This window comes from Cajanus cajan, chromosome 1 (genome assembly GCF_000230855.2).
Source record: "Cajanus cajan strain Asha chromosome 1, NIPB_CcT2T_4, whole genome shotgun sequence".
In the NCBI taxonomy this organism is placed as follows: domain Eukaryota; kingdom Viridiplantae; phylum Streptophyta; class Magnoliopsida; order Fabales; family Fabaceae; genus Cajanus; species Cajanus cajan.
Genome location: NC_138517.1, coordinates 80,868,931 through 80,886,929, shown reverse-complemented (window position 1 = coordinate 80,886,929; position 17,999 = coordinate 80,868,931). Strand labels below are relative to the sequence as shown.

At 30.8% G+C, this 17,999-nt stretch overlaps 3 protein-coding genes across 3 annotated transcripts; 2 read left to right on the top strand and 1 right to left on the bottom strand.

Moving 5' to 3' along the window:
- The first annotated feature begins 554 nt into the window (after positions 1-554).
- ALKBH2 (oxidoreductase, 2OG-Fe(II) oxygenase family protein) lies at positions 555-2,611 on the top strand. Its single transcript, XM_020364812.3, has 4 exons — positions 555-842; positions 1,422-1,538; positions 1,669-1,858; positions 2,267-2,611. Exons 1-4 carry the CDS (start codon positions 570-572, stop codon positions 2,458-2,460), a joined length of 774 nt encoding a protein of 257 aa, XP_020220401.2. The 5' UTR covers positions 555-569; the 3' UTR covers positions 2,461-2,611.
- Positions 2,612-6,898: 4,287 nt separating this feature from the next.
- LOC109804249 (WEB family protein At1g12150) lies at positions 6,899-10,138 on the top strand. Its single transcript, XM_020366043.3, has 3 exons — positions 6,899-7,196; positions 7,386-7,581; positions 8,151-10,138. Exons 2-3 carry the CDS (start codon positions 7,417-7,419, stop codon positions 9,720-9,722), a joined length of 1,737 nt encoding a protein of 578 aa, XP_020221632.1. The 5' UTR covers positions 6,899-7,196; positions 7,386-7,416; the 3' UTR covers positions 9,723-10,138.
- A 616-nt stretch (positions 10,139-10,754) lies between these two features.
- Positions 10,755-16,494, bottom strand: LOC109803981 (uncharacterized). The gene is made up of 11 exons (XM_020365700.3): positions 16,127-16,494; positions 15,993-16,024; positions 15,241-15,324; positions 15,067-15,120; positions 14,775-14,852; positions 14,560-14,613; positions 14,374-14,433; positions 14,172-14,267; positions 13,865-13,966; positions 13,663-13,743; positions 10,755-11,530 (listed from the first exon to the last, which is right to left on the bottom strand). The coding sequence occupies exons 1-11, from the start codon at positions 16,179-16,181 to the stop codon at positions 11,243-11,245; spliced, it is 984 nt and encodes a 327-aa protein (XP_020221289.1). The 5' UTR covers positions 16,182-16,494; the 3' UTR covers positions 10,755-11,242.
- Between the last annotated feature and the right edge of the window lie 1,505 nt (positions 16,495-17,999).

Sequence of the window (17,999 nt, the reverse complement as noted above, 5' to 3'; positions counted from 1 at the left end):
TTTATTTTTATTTAATTAAATGAGTAAATAACATGATACTATTAAAAAATATAATTGATTATTAATATAAAAAAATTTACACTAACAATGTATAGGTGATTAACTTATATAAAAATTAGTTAAAACCGTCGTATTATTTTTTTTACCTTATTCTCAACTTATAAATTAATGTACATAATAAAATGTTAATTTCTATAATAATTATTTAAAAATAAGTTAGAGTGATTTTTAATTAATTAACAATATATTATTATTTTTATATTGATAATACATAAAATCCAAACACGTATAAAAATATTTATAATGTTGATATATTAAAATTATATTTATAAATAAAAAGTATTTTTTAAAATGAAATTACTATGAGTATTGTTTATTGTTAATTTTTAAATGAAAGAGAGAAGTGATGTTTAGACTTTAATTTTATTTAAAATAAAAGTTTTTTTTTTTAAAAAAAAAAAAAGACTTTAATTTATATGTAGTGCAAGTGTAAAATATTATCAACAATAAAAAATTATTACTTAAAAGTTAATCGATATAAAAAAAAAATTACATTATTGTCATTGGATATGAATGTGAAAAGTTTGCACTATAAACAATTTACGTATCGGAATGAGAAGAGGGTATCAGCGATGAGTGTGTTGAAGTTGAAGGCGGTGTCGGGGGAGAACCCTAACGATAACGTGAAAAGGGAAACGGTGGATCTCGGAAACGGAAGCGACGTCGTATATGTTCAGAGGTTAATACCCTTCGATCAATCATGGCAATGGTTCCATTATCTCGACAAACACATTCCATGGACCAGACCCACCATTCGCGTCTTCGGTAAATCTTTCCTTCAGGTCACCATTCCCTCAAAAATCTATTCTTTTTACAATTTAATTATAACCTATATGTATGTTAAGATTGTCTATTTTTTGTAATAATTATTTTAAATTTCTTTTATAGAGTGATTTCTAATTAGTTCAATATTCTTGTTCAATGGGTTTGCCTTTTTATATATCTGGTTTACTTTGTGAATTCTGAAGTTGTAGTCTGTTATGTTATTATGTAAGTGGTATGCAATAAAGGGATATGTCAGTTTGGATCAACTTATTTATGCTTAATCTCGTTAGATGATGTCTATGGACCAAAAGACATAGTATTTGGTTTCAATCTCCATGTTTATGTGTATGAAAAATACAAAACCAAGTTATTGAGAAGGTCTTCATCCAATGAATCCTCTCATTAGAATTTACCCGTCCTTGTAACTTAGAGAGTGAAGAGAATAATGATAGGCACAAGATTTTCACATGATAAGATGAATCTTAAATGTATTTGTATTTGTAATGCAACGTAATGTAATTTAATCTCTTGTATATGGATACGGTTGTTAAACTAAAATTTCCTAATGTTATGCAATGTAATGTAATTCTCTGCAGCCTCGAGACACATGTTATGTTGCAACGCCAGGATTGACTGAGTTGACTTACAGTGGATATCAGCCGCATGCACATTCTTGGGATGATTATCCACCACTTAAGGACATATTGGAGGCTGTAAGAATGATTTTTAATCAACATTGTTCTTCACCAATTCTGCTAATAATGACAATATATTTGACTGATAGGTTTTTGGCCCATGTTTGTAGTGTTGTTTCTTAATATTTCTTTCTACTTACTTCTGAAGGTCCATAAGGCTCTCCCTGGGAGTAGTTTTAATAGCTTACTCTTAAATAGGTACAATGGTGGTAACGACTATGTTGGTTGGCATTCTGATGATGAGAAGCTCTATGGACCAACGCCTGAAATTGCGTCTCTAACTTTTGGATGCGAGCGTGACTTTGTTTTGAAGAAGAAGCCATGTAAAAAATCTTCTGGTATGAATTCTTTTGTTATTGGAGTAGCTATCACTGTCCTTATAAGATCTGTTTAGATAAATTTCTCCATAAACACTTTTAAGAGGAGAAAATTAGAAGAAAAAATTAATTTAGTTTTTCCATAAACTAAACTTAATTTATACATAAGTTAAAAGAAAAAAACATTTTTTCTCAGAAGCTAACATGAGAGACCTTTTTCAGATTAACTTATGTACAAGCTAATTTTAATTTTTGGAGAAATTTATTTCATTTTTCTTATTTTTTTTCTTCTAGAAGTGGTCTTAGATAAGTGTACCTAAATAGGCCCATAAACTCTGTTTTTGTGTGTGTGTGATAGTATGTAATACAATTAGTAATGGACCTTTGTGGTATGCATGAACATATTATCATTTGGTGTGGATGTTTCAGATGGAAGTGGTGAACCTTCCAACAAGAGATTGAAGAAGGGTAGCCATGATGCTGATCAGCATACATTTAGACTTAAGCATGGATCTCTTTTGGTGATGAGAGGCTATACCCAACGAGATTGGATTCACTCTGTGCCTAAGCGTGTAAAAGCTGATGCTACACGCATTAACCTTACCTTTAGGCGGGTTTTTTGATTGCCTTGTGACCAAAGCATGTTTGTGGTTAATCTGCTTCTGGCATTCTAGAAGGAATATCTGTTTTTTTTTTGTGACAGGTTGATATGGAAATTATAATTTTGTAAGATTTGTCTTATTTTGAGTAATATGATTGTATCTTTCGATAATATATTTGCAGCTTTCTATGGATGCCAATGTTACTGTCAACATTGCCTTTTTAATAGAACTAAAGAAATTCCTTCAACCACATTTTAGGCTGAACTCAAGGGCATCCTTTTATACAAAAAGTTAATTTCTTAAACTTACATGAGTTAATTTTACTTAAATTTAAAACATACGGGGTCCTAAATTATGAGTGTGATGATTCCTGTCAGCAGTTTTGAATTTTTGATAGTGTATTTAAAAAAGTATGGTACGGAATGTGTTACTAGTATTTCTCTAATACAAATCTATGTCAGCAGCAAAATATTCCAGATAAGGGTTTCATATTTAATATTTTTTTTTACAAAAAATTTAAATTTAAACAAGACATGACTTCATGTAAGATTAGAATTAACTATTAATTTTTGAACTGTAGAAAATTTTTAATAGTATAATAATTCATCTACCTTATCTTCTGTGTAAGTTTACCTTATCTTCAGCGTAAGTTCAGAAAGATATAAAATACAAGAAAATTAGTTCCAAGTTCTAATTAATAGAAATAAATGAACTTAATCAATTATATTATCTTTGGAAACTGATTTTGTGTTTAATATATAATAATAATAATGGTAGGTAGTTGCATGATTGGATATCATTGACTGATTTTGGTTGTGGGTGGATCACATGTGGCTTATTTTTTGTAAACCTAATACATTTGATTTTTCTCCAAAGTAACCATATAAATATTTAATGGCAAGCAATTATAGTACTACATAAAAGGGTGGTCGTTCATTACTGTGCAGTCAAAAGTCAAAGCCATCGTGGTTCCTAAACTCAAAAACAAGACTTGGATTTGGCACAGCTTCTAGAAGATTTGATGTAATTTGCGGGTCTTAAAGCTCATTCTCATTTTACTTAGCTGCGAGTGACCCGTGCGTGATGCAATGCTGAAGGACTATTATCCTTAAGATGCGAATATATATCTATAATATTACATTGACTTAGTAACTGATTGTATATCCATGCATATGTAGAATTGATTTTAAATTAACATGATTTTACATATTGATTGAAGTAAACATGAGTTGTACTAACATGATTTTTGTTTGGATAATAAAATTGATTTTAATACAGAATGTTCTTTAAAAAACCTACGATCAAGGTTCATTTTAGGTGTGTAATTACAAAAATCACTTGAGTTTAACTAAAGGTATACATGGGCTAAACACACACACATATATATATATATATAGGTTATAATAATACTGATATAATTTTTACTAAGTATTATACCGATCAATAACTTTATATTAAATGTAAATTTTGTAATTCTAACTATTAGTTTGAAAGTTCCTTATTTTCAGATCATATATACAATTTTATATTAATCCAAGATGATTTAATATTTTATTCTTATAAAATAAAACTGACGTAATATATAAACATATAAAGTGATATGAACTTTCAATCTAATTGTTAGACTTACAAAATTCACATTTAATATAAAATTATTGAGTGATGTAATACTTAATAACAGTTACACCAGTGTTATTATAACACACACACACACACACACACACATATATATATATATATATATATATATATATATATATATCCCAACTCAAGTTAGTGTTTATACAGAAGTTATTTGTAATATCTTCATCGAGATGAGTTTAAAACTTTAAATTAAGTTTTCAACCTAATGACAAACATAATGGCTAATAGAAAAATCATGTTTGACTAGGACTCTAGTTAAAAACATCAAAACTTGAATTCAGAACGTACCCTTCAATATTAAATTTTGCATCCAAACATACCCTTAAATATTAAAAAAAAAATTCTTCTAAATATTTACCACTAAAATGATGTTTAACTAATTTAAGACTCAAGTTAAGGATATCCAAATGTGAATTCAAACATTTCCTTAAACGTTAAATAAAGTATCTTTTACAATGCTGATTTGTTATGTTTTAATAATGTCATTCATCTTTTAAATATTATTTTAGTTATATTACTAGTTAATATAATATTTTCAATACACATCTCTTATAATAAAATTGAACACTTATGGGTAGTCGAATGAAAATTCAATAACAAGTAATATGATAAATTCAACTTCTATTATGATAAATTTTAATATTAGCAAATATTGTAATTTTGAGTTTAACTAAATTTTATAAAACTAATTTATAAATTAAAAGATTGTTTCAATTCATATGCTTTATTTCAGCCATTTTATTAATTAATGTGAGATTTCCAACTGAATCCATCGTTATTCTACACTGAACATCAAAATTTATAATCTAAAAGTTGAATCAATAATAATAAAGAGTTAGAAAAATATGAAAGAGAGTGTTGCTGGATAGTTTATTTGAACTATGCAAACAGTGGTGATCTGAATAAGCAATAACGTTTTGGCAGATTTGCATGAGATGGGATAACAGGTATGTGGCTTCAGACAAGGCGAGAGTACACTGTTCACTGTTGCAACCAGAAAATGAACGTCTATCACTCACAACTCAAAAGTTTCACTCTCTGTACCACTGAATTTGAAGTAAATTTGTTTATACTTACTTTTATATTAAATAAATCTCTCTTTTCTTTTCTCTCTTTTTATATATATATATTTTTTGACTCGTGCCATGATAAAAATTGATAATGTGAGTATTTTCAAATTAAATGTATGTTTATTGTTATTGTTCTATTTAATTAAATAGTTTAATTATCAATTACTAAAAAACAAATTGTTAACAAAAGTTTATATTCAACTGACTTGTACCAAAAACAAAATATTCAACTGATGTTATGAATTATGTTTCAAATATTAATCAATATTCAGTTAAGTTGGTTAGAAAATATTCTTTTTTAAGTATTTACAAATTCATTTGATAGTTGTCAAATTTATAAAATAAATCAATATTACAAAAATTCTATGAATTTTCAATAAGCATATTGAGTAAAATATTAATGCAGTATCTATATCATTTATTTGGCCATTAAATTAATTTTTTTTTTAATTTCTAAAAAATAGAGTTTTCAAAAATAATTATGTACCAGATAAAGAATTCAAGAAATATTAAATTTTAGAATTTTATCGTACTATTTATTGTATTCATTAATTTAAGAATCACTATCATTTAAATATTAAACCTTTTTTTATTATTATTATGCTACATTAATATTGGAAAATCTATTTATTTTGAGGAAAAATTATTTTTTAAATTTAATTTTTTTTAAAAATTCATTAGATATGCAATAATCTAAATCAAACCAATCTAATTAATTTTAACTGATATGGATGCCTGGATGAGATTTTCATCCAAACTCAAACCAATTCAACTCAGGAATACTTCTACTATTATGATGAATTGAGTCATAATAGTATCTTTAAAAAATAGTTTTCTTATTACGTACATTTTTTTCAAAATTAATACAGACTAAATTATCTTTATTTTTTTAGAATTACGTGCACAATTAATGGAAAATAAATTCTATACATTTATCACTGTTTATACTAAGATAGAGAGGTTTGTACCTTTCTAAAAGTGTAACAATGACATTCATAGAAATTTTATTTTAATAAATTACTTATAAAGTGGACTTTTCTAAAGATTATTTAGAAAAGAAAATAGATGAAGTATCAATTCTCTTTCCGAAGACTTGTCGAATCAACACTTTGCAGGAGCTTTCTTAAAACGTTTTCACAATTTCCATACACCAATTAAACTGCAACTTAATACACACATCTTAACTATAATCAACGACATGAAGACGCATTTCCTCTGTAAAGCTAAACGACAAACACCCTATTGGAACTTCGAAAGCACAATCTCATCTTAGTGTTTAAATCTCTCTATTTCTTATCAATTGTGCCTAAAAAATGATACATGTTAGACAAAAGCCTCGTCAACCTCTTGGGTGGTTTACAGGCTTGTAACATTAAATGGGTAATTGTTACATTCAAATGACCAAACCATATCAACTTTGCTATACTTGCATTAATAATTGATCTAGATCTGCAAGGTTTACTCCAATTTGGGACACATCCTAAATTTAGAATCCTAAAGGGATTGTTCATGCATGATGTGTCATCCTAACATTATAGGGACTGTGTTGAACCATGTTGACCCTTTGGTAAAACTGTTTTGCTGATTTTTCCAAGTTGTATTTACTATGTAATATCCATCATGGCACGTTTCAATCTTCCATATTTTTCGCATAATTCTCAATTTTTTCCAATTACAGAATGGAAAAGGGTCATTTTTGTATTTGACAATCCTGTATGGTTGGCATTTTCTGTCAGCAGCACCACCACAAACCTCTCTGCCCCCAACAACCAAAAATAACATATATATAGCCAATTCTATTTCCAAGCAAATTCAACCAGCCATATTTTAGGAAGTGCCTTAGTTTTGTATGGTCCATGAAGGTAAATAGAACTTGGACTTAAAAGAATCCCACGTTTTCATCTTGGTTCTTTTGAATTCCAACACCTCCACTTTGAAAATTCATTATCTGAGCTCTACCTGATATCAAGTGAAAGGAGGAGTCTCTGGCTCCATATTTGTTTCATTTACGTAAGAACCTTTGTTGTAACATCAAACATTAAGGTAATTATATCTTTAGTCCTTTTAACTTATGCTTTGGATATATAATATATCTAACATGCCATGTGTGTGCAATGATATTGTATATCAAAGGTGGTGAAGTTTGAAAGCATATAAAATATGTTGTTATGCAGTTTCGTATTAGGATATTTATCTTCATCGTGCTAATTGTTATGTATCATATGCATGCAGATACCTTTTACAAGTTAGAAGAAAGAATATAATGAGTTTCAGAGTTAGAGATCAACCAAAGGACACCGAATCTCCAAGAGAGGTCGGAGAGATTGACACAAGGGCTCCATTCCAATCCGTTAAAGCAGCTGTGAGTTTATTTGGTGAAGTAGTTGTCCCAAAGGAAAGACGTTCTATCAAGAGAAGATCTTCAGAGGTAAACATCAAATATGACTTTTCCATTAAACCAATCTAGGACTAGGATTCAATACTCAGACAAGGAAAATTCCCATTTTACACTTGGAAGCTTGATGCCAAAAACACGACCCTAGATGCTGGTTAACTATAGACCTTTACAATTGATTTTTTCGAAAATATCTCTAAATATCTGTAATTTGAAAATGAATAACTTAGTTTTTAAGAAATTTTGTTATGTTTCAAATTTTTGAATATGTTTAGATAAAAAAATAAGATTATTCTTATCATCTAGACTTCGAAAATGTTATCAGTTTGATTTTAAGATTAGGGTCCTATTAGTTTTTTTGAGTTTTGTGTTACACTTTATTTATAGATAGAGTCCAAAAATATAAGTTTATTAAGCTCCTCCGCATAATATATTTCCTCTTGTGTCTCTTCAAGACACACACAACTTGAGGAGATTACCAAGTTTGGAATGGTGCTTTCGTTGCATGATTTTGGTTTCAACAATTGTATCATTTTCCATTAATAACAGTATCATTCTTAGTGAAGTTATAATTCACGATTGGTAACTTGTGTGGTTTGCAGAATGTTCTGGAAAAGGAGACTCAGCTTCTCTTGGCCCAAAGAGAATTAAACAAGATAAGGAAACAGCTGGAAGGTGCTGACAACACAAGAAGCAAAGCACTTTCCGAGCTTGATAAGGCCAATGTGACACTTCAGGAGTTGACAAAGAAGCTCAACAGTGTGAGGGAATCCAAGCGATCAGCAATAGAAGCTGCTGAAGTTGTGAAGAATCAGGCCAAAGAGCTTGAACAAGCACTATCTCAAAAAGCTATAGGATATGAAGCTTGGAAGCAAGAACTAGAACATGCAAGAAAGGAGTACACAACAACAGTAAAGGAACTAGATTCTTCCAAGCAAGAACTGAACAAAATCAGGCAGGATTTTGACACAGCATTGGAGGCAAAACTTGCTGCATTCCAAACAGCAGGCGAGGCTCAACGTTCCGCAAAATTGAACTCGGAAAAGCTCACTGAACTCTCAAACCAAATGGCAACCATGAAGGAACAAATTGAAAAATTGAAGCATGCCTCATCACTAGCCCAAAAAGATCAGGCTAAGGTCACTGAAGAAAGAGAGGCACAACTAAGTTTTTACATGAGTGCCACGGAAGAAGTACAGAATAAACTGATGGCCTTAAAGAGTGAGTATGATCCTGAACTAACACAAAATCTAGAGGCCAAACTTTCTGAAACAAATGAAGAGATTCAGGTTCTTCAAGAGCATTTGAAACAGGCACGTGAATCAGATACAGATTCAGTGAGACAAATAACTTTGGAGATCAAAGAAGCCACAAAAACACTTCAGGAAGTTGCTGAAGAAGAAAGCTACCTGAGAAACCTAGTGGATTCCCTAAGGACAGAATTAGAACAAGTGAAGAAAGAGCAAGAGGAACTCAAGGAGAAGGAAAAGGCAGCGGAAGCTCATGCTGAGAACCTAACTGATCAACTGCAGAACAGAACAGAAGAGACAAGTTCTGTAGTGGAAAAAGAATCTGATGAGAGTGCTGACATGGATTTGAAGATCAAGCAGCTTTCATTTGAGGCAGAAGCTGCAAGAAGGGAAGAGGAAGAGATGAGAACAAAGGCTCAAGAGCTGAAGCACGAGGCCGAAAAGTCGAAAGCATTGGCAGAAGAGCTAGAGAAGAAGCTAGAGCTTTATCTGAAACAAGCTAAAGAAGCAAAAGCAGCAGAACAAAGGGCCATTGAGGAGATGAAGATGATGTCTGACCTCAATGCTGCAGAGACTGTCTCAACGACAGATGTGAACGGAAAGATTGTGTTGACAGTTGATGAGTTTGCAGCTCTGAGTGGGAAAATCAAGGAGTCTGAGGACTTGATTGAGAGAACAGAAACAGCAGCCATAGCTCAGGTGGAATCAATCAACACAAGGAAGAATGAAGTTGACAGAAAAGTGGAGGCAAACCTGAAAGCAATTGAGGAAATAAAAGCTGCAACTGATATGGCACTGAGGAATGCTGAGATGGCAGATTCTGCAAAGGATGCAGTTGAGGGAGAGCTAAAGAAGTGGCGTGAAGATGAACAAAACATGGAATACTCAGACAACTCTTCAAGATCAATCTCTCTTCGTATTTAGAAGTGAACTCTTTCTTTCTTTCTTTCAGTCTCGGATATGCATATGGGGGGGTTATACTTATCAATATTCAGTAGCATTCATTGGCTTTGTGTTTGTGACTTTCTCTTGGGAGATGGGACTATGAGAGGCTCCTTGTACTATATCATCGATCATTTATGCATCGAAAATTAACTCTCGCAGTTCGCTTTAAAAGCCATGTCAATATCTTCCATTCCATGCAAATGAGAATGATCAATGTGAACAACGTGGTTTCTTGAGTTCCTAGGTTTCATGTTTCTCCACGTTGAAGGGAATATGTTTAGATGTGTCTGTTCTTTGGTTTTCATTACTTACAAATTGTGGTAAGGTGAAGAAGCTTCGAGTACAGTAATATAAAACGTGTTTGTCTCCCAATAAACCATGTGCTTGTGTTGTGCTTGGATAACTGTTTTTTTTTTTTTTTTTTAAGTTAAAATGTTTGTTTAATTTTTTAAAATATTTTTTAATGAAATAAATAAAATTTACTTGTTTTTAAGAATAAAAAGGTAATTTTCTGTTTTTTTTAAAAAATAACTTTTTACTTGTTTTTATACATGTTGACATTTTGTTGAGTAAAATTTGAATAAGAAATTGTAAAGTATGACTTTCGGTAGAAATGAGGAGTTGCATGAATTACTCAGTTTTCTTAAAATTATTCACAAAAATATTTTTATTAAAGATTGCTGGCTATACTAACGTGTTTTTATACAAATAGTGAAATCTGTTGTAATTTAAATATGTGTAAATTGTCTTGTTTGATTTGAACAAAATTGTTTGTCGTAGAAAATACATATAATAAATAATATTATTTCTATGATAGATATATAAATGAATAATTTAGTATTCCTATGATAGAAAAGTACTCATTTGCAAGTGAAATTTTTGTTGCCTAAGCAAAATAAAATATGACTAGCAAAAATATAGAATAAAAAAAAAGATTGTTAAGGATAAGTGGATAACCTTTAAGTATAAAATTAATTCTTTCGACTATAAAATGAAATGAATGAATCGCTCTACAAATGAATTCTTCTTCTATATTAGAACCTTTGTCCTTCCCTTTACCATGTACAACTCTTTCTGAGTTAAAGGTAATAATATCATCTAAACACATAAATGAAAATAACTAGTTTTTTTGTCCCACAAATCTAATAGCATATACATACTCTTTAATTCCAAGTTCAGCACTTCAAACATAACTGACATTAGAAATTAGAAGGCAATATAAAGAGAAAACACAAAATATCAAACTTGGAAGAAACATGATGGTAATAACCATATTTGACATTTCTCACTTGCATTATGGCATAACGCAAATCTGGGATCCGCTTTATTCTGCTACTCCCTAAATTTCTGAAGCTAACATAAACAAGGCTAACTAGTACTGCGGAATCCTGATGGTAGAGTGGAGTAGGAACCCTTGTACTACATTAGTTTGGTTCAAATGGTTAGTAGGACTTGCAAAGATCACATGACCAAGACAACATTAGCAACAGCATCAATCTTCAAACACCATTCCCATTGCTGATCTTAAACTTGTGTAGCTCAGACTCTAGAGTCTTCACAATCTCTGCTTTCTCAGCAGGAGGTTCAGGAAAATCTACATGGAATGATCCCTGTTTGATGGGTTCAACAGCTTCATTGATTCTAGATTTCTCCTTTATGTAATTGTAGAGCTCCTGGTGGAAAGGATGATCCAGGGAATAGCAATTTTCATTTCCATTCTGTGAGTGTCTGGATGATCCTGAGCCTTCTCTTTTACAGAAATGCGGCAGAGATGCGTAATCCATGATCTACATGCCGAATTTTATTTGTTAAATTCAATTGAACATATCAAATTAGACAACAGGTTAAAATACATTTAGTCAAGTTTTTTTTTTTTTTTTTTTCTATTTACAATATAAAAAGGAACTACTCCACAAACTTATTAACAGGGACTGAATAAAAAGTAAAGAATTTTTCAGAATAAGAATCCATTCACTTCCAGAGGAATGACCTGTGCTACTCTGGCTACTGCTACTTTTTATAGTAAACAAAATGCACAAACACATGACATGTTTGGATAAACTTCCCTATAAATATTTATAAGAGAAGAAAATAAGCTTCATGATTTTCTTTTTCTCTAAAATCCGAACAATTTTAAAAAAGTGGAATGTGATCTAACTCAATTTTATAAAACCAACTTGAAAGATAAAAATTGTCCTCAACTTTTATATTTCATTTTGATCTTATCTCTAGTCAATATAGGACTTTAAGTTCTTCCTAATATATCCCTAACATCCAACACTATTGAGTTAGTGTGTGAATAAATGGTGGGTAATCATTTTTAATGAATTTAGGATAAGGTGAGATGGCTCCTGACTGAACATTTATTGGTGGTTCAATATGACCCAATAGCGATGGCATGATAAACCTAACAATAATCACTAGGATAGGTTTTAATACCATCTAAAGAATGTGGAGTTGAATCTAATTCAACCTTACCATCTAAAGAATGTGAGATTAAGCTTAATTCAACTTTACAAAACCTACTTGTAAGATGTGAATTGCTTCTCACTTATATACTCTATTTTGGTTGTACCATAATCCTTGTCTAAAGTTGATGATAAAAAACAGAAAGCACATCAAATTATCTATGTTTTTAACATATATTAGACAAACAGAACATCACCATTTGTAACATTAATATTAGCATCACTTGCATTTCTCCAATTTCCCCCTTGTAATGGGTTCAGTTTTTTTTTTTTTTTTTTTTTATTTATAGTTTTCTTGTAGTAAATATCATAGACAATTTAAGAGGTCAAAAATATCTCTAAATATCTTTAGATATTTGTTTCCCTAGTTCTTTATTATTGTTTTTTTTTCTTTCTTTTTTAAACATAGTCTCATTTTTACCCTATAAAAAGGGAGATTAGGGAATGTATAAAACACAACTAACAAACAGTTCCTTTTTTCAAATTTTCTTTTATGTTGAATTGTTTCTTTTTTCTGCACAAATTCATCCAACCTGCGTTGAATGGATTGTTGATATAAGGACAAAACTCAATGTTATAGATCTACAGACCTAATACTGTGCTTATGCCTGTGTAATGTTCTTTTTTTAATTCTGAGACAAGTAATAGTTTATTTCTATGATGCTTTAAATTTACGTGGTGTTACATTTTATTACAACTAGTTTTAAAGGCTACTTGAAGCATAACGGGGGCAAGACTTTAATGGCAAGTGGCAACACACAGTGCAAGGCATCTCTATGACAAAAAAATTCAATACTCCCCAGTTGCCTAACATGTTTTTCTGTTTGGTTGTCCTCCTTTCTTGTTAAATTAAAAGGAAAATTTGTCCTCTTCCATTGCACTTCTCTTTTCTATTATGAAACTAGGGGTCTGTGGTTCAAACAATTGAGATCAAGCCATGGGGCAAAACAAAAATTCTATTGCCCATGATCTCTGCTGTTGAGCGAAAGCAATGCTTTAAATCTCTGATAGCAACCAACCCCAAAACCTATAGGAGTTGCTATTTTGAAATTTTTGTTTATATAATGTATACTATATAAATATAAATTCTCAACTGATAAAAGTTATTCAAAATTAATGGCATTCATAATTAACAATTAAAAGTCATACGCGACTTAAACGTAACATACAAATAAATATCAACAAAAGTCAAAAAGTTTCCTATTCAGAGGGAATTTCCGGAATGAACACATAGCACTGCTATAGCGCATGCAATGGCCACTATTCGGCCAGCTATTTGGTTTGCTATGACCGCCACACTAAACCACCCTGATATGAGGGCCCCATAACAAGCTGGGGCCGCTCTACACCACTATAGTAGTGCTGTAGGGCACAATTTAAAACCTTCTGAGTGTGTATTTCTACTAATCTTTATGTAAGAATTTAAAATAAAATAAAAATGACCACCTTACCTTCAATAGCTCATCTCGCCCACAACCTGGTAAGACTTGCACTTTTCTTCTTGTCCTCTCTTGTAAAAGTGGCTTCACAACCTGTTAATGCAAATTGTTTAGGTTTATCCTTAGGTCGCAAAAGGTGTTCAGCTTAAACCAGCATAATAAGAAAAAAAATATCATACAGAAAACCAAGTCATAAGGAATGATATCTCCATACCTTCCAACAAGCTGAAAATATGTATGGGGCATTTACAATGTAATAAGTATCTGTTTTCTCTGGATAGTTCAGGTCATCAATGGATGATATAATTGTTAACAGCTGCATCAGCGTGAAAGACAACTCAAAGATATAGGAAAATGTTTGAAAACAAAGAAAAAGAAAGAGTTAACATAGGTTTTCTGCTTTATGCAATTCTTCACAAGTAGGTCTAAATTCTACTACTTGTGTAACAGTTTGATCTAAACACAAATAAAGGAGTGCAAATTTGAGTAAGCCTATTACTTCCAGATATCCAAAAAGGTACCTTAATCTGACTCAGGGCTGACAGCTTTAGACCAGTCATATCCAAAACCTTTACACAAGTGGTAATAGGCTTCCCTTGCTTCTTTGATGCATTAGGCTACAAGTATATATGGGTGAAAACAAACAAATGGGAAGAAGGTAAACTAACAGGTCAATTGAAAAGCAAATAAGAATCGTAAAGGACTCCAAATAGTAATACCCACCAAAATTACACGATCACGATATTCATTAATTTGAATGTGAGACTGCACATAATAATGGACCTGCGGTCAATCATTCAAGCACACAAAATAATGTTAGAAGAGATAAGAAGGCTTTAAGATAAAGTGATAGATAGTGCTCTAAACATAGTAATGTTCCTTTTCCCTTTTCTAATAAATTAAACTTACAGATGCTTTGTCAAATGTGCTATGCCCAACACCAATTGCAAAGACAGGAAGACCCTAGAAAGTATGTCAGGCAGAGCAAGCTTTAAGATTAGAAAGAGGAGATAAAACAAAAAATTTATGTAATTTTGATCAATGGCAATAAAAATGTGCATGTTAATGACAAGCAAGCACAACTAAGATGAAATGGACAGAAAAAGATCGTGTTTGAAGAGCACCTCTCTTGAGTGCCCTGACAATCCTATAAGTTGTGAATCTCGAATGCCTCTGTATAAATCAGTAGGGATTATAGGTTTCTGTAAATGAAACAACATCCAGGCTTAACAAGTATAAACCATTGCCATTTACAATAAATGTCTTAATAAGATTTTGCCAATAAATACATAAAAGGTCACGACAAAATATATCTTATTTACAGTTACGGACAACCACCTAACTGGAAAAAAAAATGAACTGCCAAAAGAAATGTCTAAACAATAATATACAAGGATCAGTAGAATCTAGACTTACGGATAATATGTTGTCAATCTCATTTTGTACTCTCCAATTTAAACAATCAACTATCTGAATCATAATACAGACAGTTACAAATAAATTAATTGGATATCATAGCCAACTTACAACAACAAACACAACATTTGCAAAGTATTCGATAAAACAACACTTCCATTGTACATGTCTTACCATTTTATGGGCCTTGGTAGCATTCCACTCCCTTGCTTTTAGAAACCGCTTTAAGGTTTCAGTGACACAACCTTGATGAACATTCTGCAAAGAACAGCAATTAAACCCAAAACGGGAGATAGAGTGCTTTTATAGTGAAAAAATTTGTCCTTAGGCAGCTGTGTTCAGCTGCTAAGAGATCACCAGATTTCATCAAACCCAATTGCATTAGAGGAATGTAGAAAATTGATTAAATTTGTAACAATCCAGAAACAGAAAGATCTTATTACCAATTACACATGTCATAATGCCAGTATACTTAAATAAACAAAAGGAGGTGTGAAACATAAGAAATGACTGTCTCCTTCAAACAAGTTAACAAAGAGCTGAAGATATACACCGAAGTGCAACATTGATGGAACTATACACACTTGAAATCAGATCTCATCCTCCCTCCCCCTTCTTTTTGCTGAATCATTATCACTCGTGAAAAGACTTAAACAGGAATGGAGAATGTAGAAGAACAAATTAGTCAACAACCTTGATGAAACATATATAGACACAGCAATCACAACAATTTCATGGTTCCAAAGGTCATAGTAAACAAAATCCATAGAAACACAACATGCAATTTACACGGGTCAGGCACGAGAGAGATCAGGATCAGCACATGTCGAAAAAAAACACAAGCACACACCCAAGAAGCAAAAGTAGAAGGAAAAAAAAATTGGAATGTTGAAATCAGATGGGAAGGAGTTACTAAAAATGGTTACCTGAAAAGTTCTCTGCAGTGGCTCACCCTCAACTAGCATCATTAGAAAGAAAAAATTCAATAAAAAGAAAAAAGGACTGAGGAAAAAAATAGAGAAAGATGAAAACAAAAAAGAATATGTGATAAAGGGAAGACCTTGATCCATGAGAGCTTGGAGTTGGTTGAGGGCATCCTGGGAAACAAGGCCCATTTTTGTGGTGCTGAGGAGAGAATGAGGAAAAGCAAAAACCCCAGAATGAGAACAGAAAAATTGAGTTTTTTTTTGTTTGTTTGTTTGGTTGTTTTGTAGCTTTAGCTTCACTCACTCACTATCTAGACTATAGTCTTTGCATTCATTCCTATTTCCTTCCTTCACTGTTACAGATACAGTACTGCACACCAAAGTTTGATGCTATGTACTCATTTCACTTAATATTATACAGTGAGTGACTCAGAGGTAGATATAGATATCAATATCATACCCAAGATTCAATGAAGCATCTCATTCACCTCTCTCTCTCTCTCTCCCTTTCTCTGTTTAAATTTAATTTTTCAGTATTTTAAACTGTTTGCTTTGCATCCTAATTACTGTTTGGTTACCTGTCCTTTTTGTGATACTACTAACTGATATTGTCATCATCTACGTTCTACAAATATTTTTTACAATTTAACTCAAATCTAACATATAAGACTAAAACAATAACTATTTACCGACATTGTTATCTTGTTAGTAAGATCATTTACTTGGATTTATTTTTTATCCTTAAAAAAATGATTCGCTCACTTTTTAAAACAAAATATATATTTATATTAACTTTAAAATTTGATTAAATTAAAGAATGAAACTGTCATTATTATTTTTTAAGAAAGTAAATTAACTACATCAAGAAGAGAAAGTAAATTAAAAATAATTGTTATAAGAAGATAATTTCAGTTTCCAAAAAGTCAAAGAGATCAATTTGATTTCATTTAATGCCCTGTCATAACATATAATTGTTGTAAAAAATAATTGAAATAAAAATATAAGCATTTCTTAAAATTAAATTAAAAAAATATTCGGCTCATTTTTCTCAAACGCGTTTTTGTTGTTTTTTTGTACAAAGGATAAACGCGCTTTTGGTTGTTGATACATGAAATTTTAATATCATGTTTCAGTTTCCATAGAGAAAAAAATATTAATAAAGAGATATGAAACAATTTTCCAAAAAAAAAAAAAGAAAGAGATATTTTATTTTTCGTTGCCTTTGTTAATTTTTTTTTTCTTCAGTAAATATGACTGTGGTGGCTGTACGGGCATCAAGGGTTTTTAACCGTTAATTATCTTGATCCCGCTCTCTTAGATCTATTTTGCACCGTCTGATTTAAATTTGACATTTTAAATATAAAACCTTAAAAGATAAAGTCTAAATTAAAAACATTACTTGTTAATTTTTTTTTACTAATCTTATCATGAACAAAAATCTAATCGATCGATTCATATATTTGTTTTCTTTCAAAAAAAAGAATGGAATATACTTTGTTATGGTGATCCCCTAAATCATGAAACTCGCATAATATCTTCACTGTACATGAAAATGGATCTTCCATTGGGAAACTTTGAGTTTTTCTTTTTCTCTTTTTTTTTTTTTGTAAATTCAAATTAAAATATGGCATTTGAAATAAAGCTGGAAGTCAAATGCTTCCGGTTGTTATTAAGTTCTAATCTTCAAATTTTAATTTTTTTTAACTGATGAATGTAAAAGCAGAACTAATTCTAGAAAATAGAGAATAATTCTTTCACACCAAACAGTGATAAAAGTGGAATTTTATTTATTCGAATTGAGGTTGGTTGATGACAATAAGATAAAAGATTAATAAATAAAAATAAAATAAAAAGAGTTTGGTAGCTCTTTTCTTTTATTATTATAAAAATTTTATATTAAAGTAAAACATGACTTTATATAAAAGTCAAAACTAACTACTAATTTTTTTAAAAAAATTAATAAAATTATAAATTACATACTTTATCTTTTGCACAAATTTGACAACT